Here is a 12922-nt window from a genome sequence, read left to right on the forward strand (position 1 = left end):
ATGGCGTCCAATTTGAATTGCCATTGTTCTGGACTCACTAGCCTCGTCTTCACGTGGAAATACAAAAGGATTATTACATGTGTGAGAGGCTAGTCAGTCCAGAACAATGGCAACTCAAATTGGACGCCATATTTGCATTTGGTGTATAGAAAGGTGGCAAATTCTCCTCAGTTATTTTAAGACCCTGAGTGTTGGTCCGGCCGGGGCTTGAACCCTCGACCTCCCGCACAACTGTCGGGCGCTCTACCAATTGAGCTAAACAGGAGGCGGAAATGAATGAAAGAAGAAAGAGGAAAAACAAACAAACAGGTTGTCTTTAAACTTTTGATCTGTAATCTAGTGTTTAAAGCCCTGTAAAAGAACAATTTCTCCGCAAGAAATTACTGACGTCGACTTCAGTATCATATAATTTGTTTAGTCAAAGAATCTTTGCCTTAATATCTTATATCGACTCCTAGGAAGCAACCATTCCTTCCTCAAGGTAAAATATTAAGAATATATATCAATCATGGGAAAGTTTAATATACCACACTTTAGAAAGGCTCCAAAGAAGACTTAGGGGTAAAATTGTACAATACCTGGGAATACTAAATAGTTAACGTTGGCTTGATATTTCTGTTATCTTACAGAGAAGCCTTCTACCAAAATACAGCCAGAAACTGTTACTGTCAAGGAGGGAGAAAATGTAACGTTATTTTGTAACTCTTCTGGAAGCTATCTAACCATAACGTGGAAATTCAACGGATCTGATGTAACCACCTTGCGGGATTCAAGAGTCAGTTTTTCAGATGACAATAAAAATCTGATTATAACGAACGTGAGCAGGGAAAACAAAGGAGAATACAAATGTGTGGCGAGTAACAAAGTTGGAGAAGATACATCTGATGTTGTCGTTGTGTCTGTTGAATGTAAGTACAAAGCAAACATTACAAACCTGTAAAATTTTTCAACAATCTTAGAGTTTCTGTTTTCCTGCCTGGCTTGCCTTAAGACGGTGATTGAAACTTTGCGTTGTTAAGTTGATATTCTTATACTTTTAACAAGTTTCACCGAAGTGTACATTTAGCCAGATTATACACTTAAAGATAGCGAGATGAGTCGGTGAGAACACGCGATGTATGCTTCCTTATCCAGATATTCAAAGGGATTTTTCCCTCTCTCTAGCTGGTCGGTTCTTGATCATTCTGGGAAAGGAATAATGAAATGGAATTTAATTATTGATTTCATATCACTGTAGTCTCCCTCCCGGGTGTTCGTTCTCTCACAAGAACGACGGCTGTGAAGAAAGTCACTTTGACCGAAGACGAGTTTAATTGAATTTCAGTTGAGCCTGAAGTAGCAATTGATGGTGATCAAGAGCAGTTTATAGCCAAAGGCGAGAATGTCACGTTGACCTGTCGATACAACTCTTCACCTCCTGTGTCTGAGGTACGGTGGGTAAAAGATGGAAAGGTGATTGCAATAAATTCTACTGTGACCAACAATGGATCAAGAGTGACTGTAACCTATTATGATGACAGTTTTTCACAGCTCTCAATCGTCTCAGCTTCCTCGCAGGATTCTGGAAATTACACTTGCTATGTTACAAATGGAGTAAGTAATACGACAGCTTTGACGTCGATGGATGTTCAAGGTATGTACATCAGAGATGAACATGTGCGCTACATGTAATGCGACATTAGCACAGCATTATTTCTCTTATTCCTGGTTAAAAGGTTTTTGGATGTTTTGTCTTCATTGTTGAAAACAGGCCTTCAAGGAAGCTCGGTGTAAAACTAATTCATAAGAAAAATTGAACGAACACCAGATCTGTAGTATGGTGTCTTAAAAAGTGTAAGGATTCCTTCTCTTCTATTCTTCTATGTTCAGCCACGCATGCGCCCTATTGGTTTTTTTCGGAGACAAAACTGTACCAACGAAACAAAAGAGACGTAAATGTAAGCATCAAAGTATTTACTCACTAAAAAATATTTGCCTTGCTTTCAAGCATTCAAAAAGATATTCAATTCTTTGTCTCAATTCTTATATACCAACCATTCTTTTATGAAGCATTGAAAGTTGACTAACGAACTTTAGAAAGGTTCAATCGAAGACCTACGAGCAAAGTCGTATAATTCCTTGGAATACCGAGTAACTAACACAAATATTTCTGCTCTCTTACAGAGAAGCCTTCCACTAAACTACAGCCAGAATCTGTCACCGTCAAGGAGGGAGAAAATGTAACGTTATTTTGTAACTCTTCTGGAAGCTATCCAATGATAACGTGGAAATTCAAAGGATCTGATGTAACCATCTTGGGGGATTCAAGGATCAGTTTTGCACTTGACAAAAGAAATCTGATTATAACGAACGTAAGCAGGGAAAACAAAGGAGAATACAAATGTTTTGCGAGCAACAATGTTGGAAATGATACATCCAATACTGCCGTTGTGTCTGTTAAATGTAAGTACAACGCAATTGTAACTGACCGTTAACAGCTGTTAGTGACCGAGTCTTGTAGTTTCTGTACCCTTAATTTTCTTTCCTGCCTTTTGTTGAAAAGACGAAAAACTCAGCATTCTAAACTTGACATCTTAACACTTAAGTAATTAAGTAATTTTGAGGGCCACAAGTTTTATTAGCCTCTGGCTATTAAGTGCTACCCTCTTTAAATAAAGGCTTTCATTCATTCATTCACTTAAGTAATTAGTTGATTTGGTTTTAAAAAAATTAAATCATTTGAACGTCTGCCGGAGGTAATCAATCGAGGTGGAGGTGAATGAAAAGAGATGGATATCTTCCACGTTCATTCAATTCAGTTCTGTAGAAAATGCCAACTTTTTCAGTTTTTTGTGAAATATGTATGATTTTGCTGCGACTTCATTTTTACTTTTTTTTACTTATGCATTAATAGTTGGACCTGAAATCTCTGAACCTCCAAGAGAAGTCACGAAAGAACAAGGGCAAATCGTCGTGTTTAGTTGTGTAGTAGCAGGATACCCTACACCTAATGTTACTTGGACAAAGAATGAATTCAAATTGAGTGTGGCAGTACAGTCGCGATTCAATGTCTCCTCTATGGACGGGAATCACAGTTTAACAATAACAGATCTTCAGCCGTCAGATTCTGGACAATACAGATGTGTAGCTAATAATAGTTTGGGTGCTTCTACTTCATCTGCAGCCAATCTATCAGTACAATGTGAGTGTAAAACGTTTATATTTGTAACCTGCAAGGATTTTGTTAATTGAGTTCCTTGCATCGTTGACCACAAATTCGTCACATCTGTATTAATTAGAAAGCCATCGAACCTCTGTTGTTATTCTTACTAATACTTGAAATGGCAAAAGAATGAGTCTATAGCTAAGCTCATGATGCAACTAAATACCTCACTGTATTAAAGACGTGTGTCGGGCACTGAGGGGAATACATTAACTAGCAGCGCCAAATTTTTTTCTCAGCTTCTTCTGAGTTCTTTTGTTTGAACTTCTCGATATAAGGGACGTACGCAAGTTGCGCTTATACCGTATTGAACTTTAAATGTAACAACATAGTATTAAGACAAATTAATATAGGCTAGGACTTTCTAAAGAAACTGTGGTGCTGCGTCGGTGGGGGTAACAAGGTAATTTGGTTATATCAACTAAGTTGAAATTGTAAATTGGCCACCGTAACGAATAAAAAAGCTGACGTTTCGAAACGTCACCTCTTTTATTCGTTACGGTGGCTAATTTACAATTTCAACTTAGTTGATATAACCAAATAACAGTATTAAGGTAAAGAGTTTAGAACATTCCATTGAATTTTAGTTGCGCCAGAGGTGGCAATTGATGGAGATCAAACACAGTATGTAGCCAATGGCACTAATTTACAGCTGACATGCCGGTTCAACGCCTTGCCCACCGTGTCTAATGTGCAGTGGGTAAAAGATGGGACTGTGATTGCATCAACTATCCCTGTGAACTTCAATGGGTCACGAGTGACTATCTCACACAATAATGAAAGCCAAGCTCAACTATCAATCAAAGCAGTTTCCTTGGATGATGCCGGAAATTACACCTGCAATGTTACAAATAGTGTTGGTACCTCGTCGAGACGGACATCGATTATTGTTCAAGGTATGGTACTAAAATGGACACGAACATGAAATTTCTGAAAGGAATTACTCGGTCTTCTCATCTCATTTATTTCTAAAACTAAGTATCTACGAGGTTTCAAGGTATGTTACAGTATAGATGGATTTGAACATGCATCCTTCGAAAACATGCACTCAGCCGTACTTGTCCCATTTAGGATCCTCCTTCTGGGTTTCGTTTTTTTTTCTTTGTTTTTGGTTTGACTATTTCTTTCTCGGCCGTCAAGGATCAGAAAAAGAAGTTTGTTGTGAAGGTCTAGGAACTATTTCATGGTCCATTATTCGATCGTTTATAAGCCTGATGGCCATTGTTTAAGATAAGAAATGACACACATTGAAAGACCATTATGTTTGTGTTCCTCTGAGACCTCAAGGCAAACCTACTTTTCACCTGTGTCTGTAATGAGCACTATTGTAAAATTTAACATTTAACGGTTAAAAGAGTTACTTCAACGTTGTTTGGGAATTATCCTTTAACGAAAGAAGATAGTTGTACTCTACTCTCGTACATTCCTGGAGATGTATCACCCTTAGATCGCATGCGTTAACCTCAGCTTTTGCCTAGACAAGGGTTAGGCATTAAGTCTTAAGGTGGCTCGTACTAGTTTCCTCGCGCGGGCAGATAACTCTTGCGTCACGCGCGAGAGAAACCTGCGAAAGAAGCGCGAGATTAAAAGACGAACAAAGATCGCGGCTGGGCGCGAGGATTTTTTTTCTACTTTTGTGAGAAGTTCACCTAAGAGTTTGTATTTCATGTCTTGAGCGGCCACTGTGAATGCGGGAGATAGAAACTAAGATAAAAAGACGATTTTCGGAGAAGTAAAGGTTGCTTTGCTTCACATCTAAAAGAAATAATCAACTGATATGAAATCTTGCGACGGCGAAAAAAGAAGAACTCAAGTGAAGGATAATCTACCTGAAGCGGAAGAAGACTTTGAAACTTAAAGGAAAATAATATTATATAGCCAGAAGTCGTGTGTAGGATTTTTAAGATGAGCCCGGGAGGTTGTCTTTGACAGCTGTTTAATGATTTTCTTAGCAGTAAACGTCTATAAACATCAGATCGTAGGCGCTCGCGCGAGCACACGCAATTGTCAGCGGTAGCTATAACAGATCATGAGCAAATGTCGATCTTATAGAATCCAGATTTTTAAATGCGCGACAACGCGCGTGGAAATTGTTAAACTCACGAAAGCTATTGCAGGAAAACAAGTCCGGGTGGGTCACCGGGTTAGTTTTCGAGTTATTTAAGCCACGAGCTAAAAAATGCGTCTGAATAAGCCTCTGAAAGTGTTGCCATGGAAACTGCTAATGACAAAATGACACCTATTTTTGGATAACCAATGATTATATAATTTAACCCCGTAAAAATGTTCAACTGGCCTTGGTCAGTCTTCCCAGTGTAATCTGTCAAAGTTACAAACCATCAAAAAGATGAAAACCGGTACGAGCCACCTTAAAACTGAAAGTAAGCTTAAGGGGAGTTTAGTTTGAGTTTGAGTTTGAGTTTATCAACTTTATTGGTCTCATAAGTTATACATATACAGAAATAAAAGAAATTAAAAAAGAACCAAATGGGATTGCGCAAACAGAAACAAAATCCAATGCGAGGCGCAATCCGAAATCTAAAAAGAAAAAATATATATCCGATAGAAAAAATAAAATTTAATTTTAATAATTTAACTGTGATTAAATTTAGATTGTGTACAGTACAGTGCAAGTAAAATCAGTCAGATATAAATTAAGAACGATGGCAAGGGCAATTACGGCAGAGAAACCAGGTGCAGTGAGGGCATGTCAATATTATAAGTATATTATAATATATTATAAGTGTCCAGTAAAGTAAAGTAAGTGGCGCGCAGAAAATTTTTAAAAATACTTAGACTCGAAAATTTGTCATGAGAGGCGAGATTACAGATAATGTTCCAGGGTTTAACAATTCTATAAAAAAGGAGTGCTGAAAAGTTGCAGTTTTACAGTAAGCAGGTTTTAGTACGAGAGTAGGAGAGAAAAATTGTCATGCTGAACAGCCATAGGATCGATAACAAGGCGTCACATTAATGAAAGAGCTCCTTGCTTTTATACAGTGAGGCCTTTGATCAAGACGAACCCACAGACTAGTCCAGTCAACGAAGGGGGAAACTTGACCCTATTTTGCAACGCTACTGGAAGCTCTCTATCAATATCATGGGAAAAAAATGGATTTGGTATAGATTCTAGTGAGGATTCGAGGATCCGTTTGCAAGCAGACAACAAGCAGTTGACAATAACTAATGTGACCAGGGAAGACAACGGAGCATACCAGTGTGTGGTGAGCAACAAGGTTGGAAACGCTACCTCTAATGCCACCCTAGTAACTGTTCAATGTGAGTACAGTTTTGATGTACAAGTTGTTGCGAATTGTCAATGAACTGAAAATACCTGTCTGACCCAAGATGTGACAAAACGGATTCCTTTTTATATAAAACCTTGTGGGGTGGTTGAGTTTTTCTGGAAAGTCTTTTTTTTCTCTCTTGTGACACAACAGAGTTCTATCAGATCAAGCAAGAAGCTGATGGTTTTGAGGATTTTGAAATCCAGTTTGCATGTTGCTCAATTTCTCAACAATTATCGCGCTGAACCGGCATTCCAAGTTGTGCCTCCGAATTGTGATTCAAGCGATTTTGACTCAGTCAACATTTTTGCAGCTATCGTCTTAGGCGGGGTAAATTGCAACGAATCACTATTATTCTCTGGGGTTAGAACCGCAATCCTTAATAGGCAAAATTTTCAACTATCTGTGTTTTTGCTAGAGGCGTTATCGTTTCACTAATGCATAAAACTGTCACCCGATCACTCATTTTTTATTGAAATAACAGCTGCATGGGTCTGGAAAGGGAAGTGACAAGCGGTGCAATATCTTGTGAATTACGACTGAAGTTGCAATTACTTGCAGCTCTTCTGTCCATTATTTTTTAAATCTTTTTTTGCTTTTGTTTCTTTTTTAATATATAAGTTGGGTCTGAAATCTCCAAACCTCCAATGAATGCCACTAGAGTGGAAGGACAAACTGTTGTATTCAGTTGCTTGGTAGCAGGATACCCTAGACCTGATGTTGCTTGGACAAAAAATAACGTTGAATTCACTGAAGCAGCAAATTCAAGATCGACCATCTCTTCCAAGGACGGGAATCACAGTTTGACAATAAGAGGTGTTCAACAGTCAGATACAGGACATTACAGATGTGTCGCTAACAATAGTTTACATAATTCCACTTCATCTCCAGCGACCCTTACTGTGCAATGTGAGTTTATATACAGCCAAACACTAAAGATAAAAGTCCGACGTTTCGGCGACATTTTGGCGCCATTGTCAAGGAAAAGTAAATTAAATATGCGATCTCAAGAGTAACATAAGAGTCCAGGGTCACGCTTTTGCATAGGTCAGACAAAGACCTTAGCGCGAATTGAATCTGATTGTACTTTCAAACACGGTCGTAATTGTTTAAGGAGTAACATCTCATTAACGAGACAATCAAACACTGGTTTAAGAGGCGCAAGATCGCCCAGGAGTTTCCGACAAGCGAACCAAAGCCTCAGCTCATTGATCAACAATGCGTTGTGTATAACTTCATGTGTGACCAGTGAAATGCTGGTTATGTCGAATACACCGCGTGGCCATCTCTTTGTTCGCGTTGATGGACATAGAAGCAAGACCTCGTCAGTTCGCAAACACTATGACGATAGACGCGCAGGCAGGATTTTCGGATGACTTTCACAGTTGTTTTGAGGTGTTGAAAAAATGCCATAACAAGTTTGATTGTCTCGTTAATGAGAAAATTAATTAAGTTACTCTTGAGATCGCATATTTAATTTAGTCTTCCTTGACAATGGCGCCGAGAAGTCGCCGAAACGTCGGACTTTTATCGTTAGTTTCTGGCTGTATTTGTTTATCGAAATAAATGTGAGTATAAAAATAAACAATCTCCAAATCATTCAAGAACTAAATGCTTATTGGCTTTTTGTGTAGTTTACCACAGATATAGGTTTTTCAAAGCCTTTGTACCTTTGGAAGTACTTTTCTGAGTATTTCAATTCAGACTAAAATGAGTTGACACCTGAGTATACGATGCAGTGCAGTTCTTTAGTGCTAAAGGTCGTTGCTGACTGTTCTTGATATAGGTGACGTATTCAAAATGTCTTTGTTCCGTATTGAACTCTAAGTATAACTCTGTATTGTATGGGAAAAACTGGTTTTAGAACATATTATTTTATTTTAGTTGCGCCAGAGGTGACAATCGATGGAGATCAGAGACAGTATGTAGCCACCGGCACTAATTTACAGTTGACATGCCGCTTTAACGCCTTGCCTCCCGTTTCTGAGGTGCAGTGGGTTAAAGATGGGAATGTGATTGCATCAACCCTTACTGCGCCCTCGAATGGGTCACGAGTGAATATTTCGCTTCATAATGAAAGCCAAGCTCAGCTGGTGATCACCGCAGTTTCCTTGGAAGATTCTGGAAATTATACCTGCAATGTTACAAATAATGTTGGAATCTCCTCGAATTGGACCTCGATTGTCATTCAAGGTATGTTGCGATGTTGATGGACTTGAAAATTTGCTTTCTGTGTTTTTTCTTGGCCGCAAATAGTCAGAAAAAGAATTTCGATGTGTAGGTCAAGGAACTATTTTATGATCCAAGATAAGATCTTTCATAGAGCTTGTGGCCACATTGCGTACATTAAAAGACAGTTATGTATGGTTTCCGCTGAGTTATCTTCGCATATCAACTTTTTACCTGTGTCAGTAACATGTTTGACTAAGCGATGTTTAAAAAAACACTTAGCTCAAAAAACTTACTTCAAGAATTGTTTTGGAAATCATCGTGTTAAAAGGGAAAATAATTTTCCGTTAAACAGGAGAATTTCCATTTCAGGAGATACATCATTTTTAGATCGCATGCGTAAATGTAGACACCAACTTTTGCCAAGGGTAGGAGCGGGCATTAAGTCATAAAAAGTAAATAATCGGACGTGCTGAGCTACCATAGAATCGATAACAAACCTTTACATCTATATAAGAGGTTTTTGCACTATTACAGTGACGCCTTCAATCAAGACGAACCTACAAGCTGATCCAGTCAACGAGGGAGGAAACTTGACTTTATTTTGCAACGCTTCTGGAAGCTCATTGGCGATATCATGGACAAAAAATGGTTCTGGTATAAATTCCAGTGAGGACACGAGGATTCGTCTGCCAGGAGACAAAGAGCAGCTGACCATAACGAATGTGAGTAGAACAGACAATGGAGCCTACCAGTGTGCGGCGAGCAACAATGTTGGAAATGTTACCTCCAATGCCGTCATAGTGACTGTTCGATGTGAGTACGATTATCGTTGACAAGTGTCGTAAATTACTAAAAATGTATGACTTTCATGAGCAATAATGAAATGAAAATCGAGTTTATTTAACGCTCTTTGGTGATTAACATTTTTGGAAGATCAGTTTTATTGTCCTTCTCCTGTGACACAACATGGTTCTTTCGAATCGAAAAAAGGAGCCGATCGTTATGAATATTTCTGACCCACAATTTGCACGATGCTCATTTTTCCAGCGGTTATGCTGCTGTGCAGGCAATTTAGGGTTATGGATGCGAGTTTGAATTTTTAGAAACGATTTTTATTCAGTCAATATATGTGCAACTGCCATCTTGAGCTGAAAAATGGCGACGATGGTTATTCTACTGGAACAAAGCAATCCCTAGCGACAAGTTAATCTGAAAACTGTTTATTGCTTTAAGTGTTTTGAAATGATTCAATTACCACTGTTGATGATCGCAAACGTGTTTACTTAAGCTGTTTTGATGAGATGTTTTGAGTGTTGAAGGAGAAGGTTGATTATGTCCTGGTCACTTATCTTTTACTCAAATCATAGCTGCATGGTTATGGAGGGTAAATGACAAGTGGTGACATACGTTTGAAATTGCAGTGACTTCAAATTATCATTTTTCATTTCTTTAATTTTTTTTTTACCAGTTGGGCCTGAAATATCCCAAGCTCCAAGTGATACCACGAAAGTGGTAGGAGAGACCGCTGTGTTCAGTTGTTTGGTAGCAGGCCACCCTACGCCTGATGTTGCTTGGACAAAGAATGACATTGAATTGAATATAACAGCAAATTCACGATTAAGTGGCTTTGATAAGGATAAAAATCACAGTTTGACAGTAACAAATGTTGAACAGTTGGATGCTGGAAAGTACCGATGTGTCGGCAGTAACATTTTGGGTAACTCCACTTCATCTCCAGCGACTCTTACTGTGCAATGTGAGTGTAAATTTAGTTTTTCTTCAAAACATCCGAGTAATAAAGGTTTCATTGTGATTTTTCGTTGTTGACCACCAACAAAAATGCAGATATAGGTTCTTGCAAAGCCTGTCAACCTTTGGTGGTACTTTGCCGAGGATTTTGAATTAATTGAATCGTCAAATTGACCATTTGGCTCCTTTTCCTTAGTTTGAAGTTCTTGATATAAGGGACTTAGGCAAATTGCGGTTATTCTGTATTGAATCTAACTTTAACTAAGAAAAGTTGTTTTATAACGCTTCATAAATTGCAGTTTCGCCGGAGGTGGCAATTGATGGAGATCAGGTTCAGTTTGTCGCAAATGGCACACATTTACAGCTGACATGCCGCTTTACCGCTTTGCCTCCCGCGTCTGAGGTGCAGTGGATAAAAGACGAGACTGTGATTGCATCAACCCTCACTGCGCCCCCGAATGGGTCACGAGTGAATATTTCACATCATAATGAAAGCCAAGCTCAGCTGTCAATCAAGGCAGTTTCCTTAACAGATTCTGGAAATTACACATGCAATGTTTCAAATGTTGTTGGTAGCTCCTCGAATAGAACATCGATTATCGTTCAAGGTATGGTATTAAAATGGACACGAACATGAAATTTCTAGGAGAAGGTCTTACAGGCCTGATTTTTTTCAGGTCTGATTTTCGCTATTGCATAAATAGCGCTATCTACTGCGAGGATCGCACATCTCACGTATCTAATACCGCAGTTCAAAATATATGAACTTCATATATTCATTGCATCTCATTTATCACTTTCACGGGTTTATTACGAATCAACTTAACGGCCTGCTCCCAGTTGGCTTGTTAGCTCAATTGGTAGAGCGCTGCACTAGTATCGCAGAGGTCAGTGGTTCGAGTCCCGTACAGGCCTGATTTTTTTTTTTCAGGTCTGATTTTCGCTATTGCATAAATAGCGCTATCTACTGCGAGGATCGCACATCACACGTGAGGTCTTATCATGTCATCCATTTCTAAAATTAACTATCCACGAGGTTTCCTTTGCTTTTGCTAGTTTTTTTCTTTTGGAAAGATTTTTTACCCCAGTATCGGTTTGTTCTCTAGAAAAATCCAAATGTGCTTTACACTCCTGTGTTCTGGGGATATCTCCGTTTTGCTTCGACTTCAACTTACATTTAATGAAACAGGTAAGGATAAGGGTGGGAATAAGTCCTAAGACTGAATAACCAGCTCCTGAAAACACCTTGGAAAAAAAGAAAAGATTTAACTATTTTAGCTGCCAAGAAAAAAAAAAGTAATGATAGACAGATTTTACATTCATAACAAACCTCTGTCCGTTTCTGCAGTTACGCCCACCATCGAAAAGGACCCAATAGCTGTTCCAGTAAAGGAAGGAGAGAACTTTACTCTGTTTTGCAACGCTTCTGGAAGCTCTCTGATATTATCATGGACGAAAAATGGATCTGTTATAGATCCCAGGGACGACTCGAGGATACATTTGTCGACAGACAACGAGCAGCTGACAATAACGAATGTGAGCAGGAAAGACAACGGAGCATACCAGTGTGTGGCGAGCAACCAGATTGATAATGCTACCTCCCACGCCGCCATAGTCACTGTTCAATGTGAGTTCACCTTTGGTTTACGATGCGTTACGAATTGTTAAAGGAGAGAAAAAATCTCATTGGCGCAAGAAACGACTAAAATATAAAACGATGTATATTTGGCGTTTATTATAAAATGTTTGGGAAATTCTGTTTCATTCGTACTCTTTTGTAATACCGCAGTGCTTAAAACCAACGGGTCGTACAACATCTTCTAAATCATGTTTGGTTTTGTAGAGACTGATAATTTCTTTTTCTTTCTTTGTATTGTTAGTTGCCCCTGAAATCTCCCAATCTCCAAGTAATGCCGTGGAAGTGGAAGGAAAAACTGTTGTGTTCAGTTGCGTAGTGGCAGGATACCCTGAGCCTGATGTCGCTTGGACAAAGAATGGGGTGAAATTGAATGCGTCCGGAAATGCGCGACTTGTTGTCTCTTCCAATGATGGAAACCACGAATTGACCGTATCAAAAGTTCAACAATCAGATGCAGGAATGTACAGATGTGAGGCTAATAACAGTCTGGATACTGCGACTTCATCTCCAGCGACACTTACAGTACATTGTGAGTCTAAAAGTAGCTTGTCTCTGAAACATGCGAGTGTTAATATTAATATTGGTTTATTTAGGTTTTTTTTTTTTTTTTTTTTTTTAATTGTTGTCACTTTTTGTACCTTAGATCCTTCTTTTTTCCAAACCCTACCAGTTTTTGGAGTATTTTAATTTGCTCTGGAATTGACTTTAAGTAGTTAGCGGCCAAATTTAAAATGTTATTACGTACTTTGATGGATGAATGTATGAAGGACATTGGCGCCAAGACATCAATTTTATTCATTGAAATTTTACCCTATAATTGCGATCTTTCTCTCTCCGTCGCTCCATTTCTTGTTTTAGTTCTTTCACAAACCT

The 12922-nt window shown here is 38.7% G+C and overlaps 1 protein-coding gene across 4 annotated transcripts in view; it reads left to right on the forward strand.

Annotated features, from left to right (window-relative positions):
- Positions 1–12922, forward strand: part of LOC111336697 (uncharacterized) — a 78292-nt gene that overhangs the window by 17699 nt on the left and 47671 nt on the right. For all 4 annotated transcript variants that reach the window (XM_088738029.1, XM_088738028.1, XM_088738030.1 and 1 more), the window contains 13 exons: positions 630–908; positions 1325–1633; positions 2164–2442; positions 2894–3181; positions 3790–4098; positions 6203–6481; positions 7111–7398; positions 8374–8682; positions 9196–9474; positions 10130–10417; positions 10710–11018; positions 11759–12037; positions 12291–12578. In XM_088738029.1, the coding sequence (XP_088594155.1) occupies positions 630–908; positions 1325–1633; positions 2164–2442; positions 2894–3181; positions 3790–4098; positions 6203–6481; positions 7111–7398; positions 8374–8682; positions 9196–9474; positions 10130–10417; positions 10710–11018; positions 11759–12037; positions 12291–12578 (3783 nt within the window). The remainder of the gene's footprint in view (positions 1–629; positions 909–1324; positions 1634–2163; positions 2443–2893; positions 3182–3789; positions 4099–6202; positions 6482–7110; positions 7399–8373; positions 8683–9195; positions 9475–10129; positions 10418–10709; positions 11019–11758; positions 12038–12290; positions 12579–12922) is intronic.

Source organism: Stylophora pistillata, chromosome 11, assembly GCF_964205215.1.
Source record: "Stylophora pistillata chromosome 11, jaStyPist1.2, whole genome shotgun sequence".
Taxonomy (NCBI): Eukaryota; Metazoa; Cnidaria; class Anthozoa; order Scleractinia; family Pocilloporidae; genus Stylophora; species Stylophora pistillata.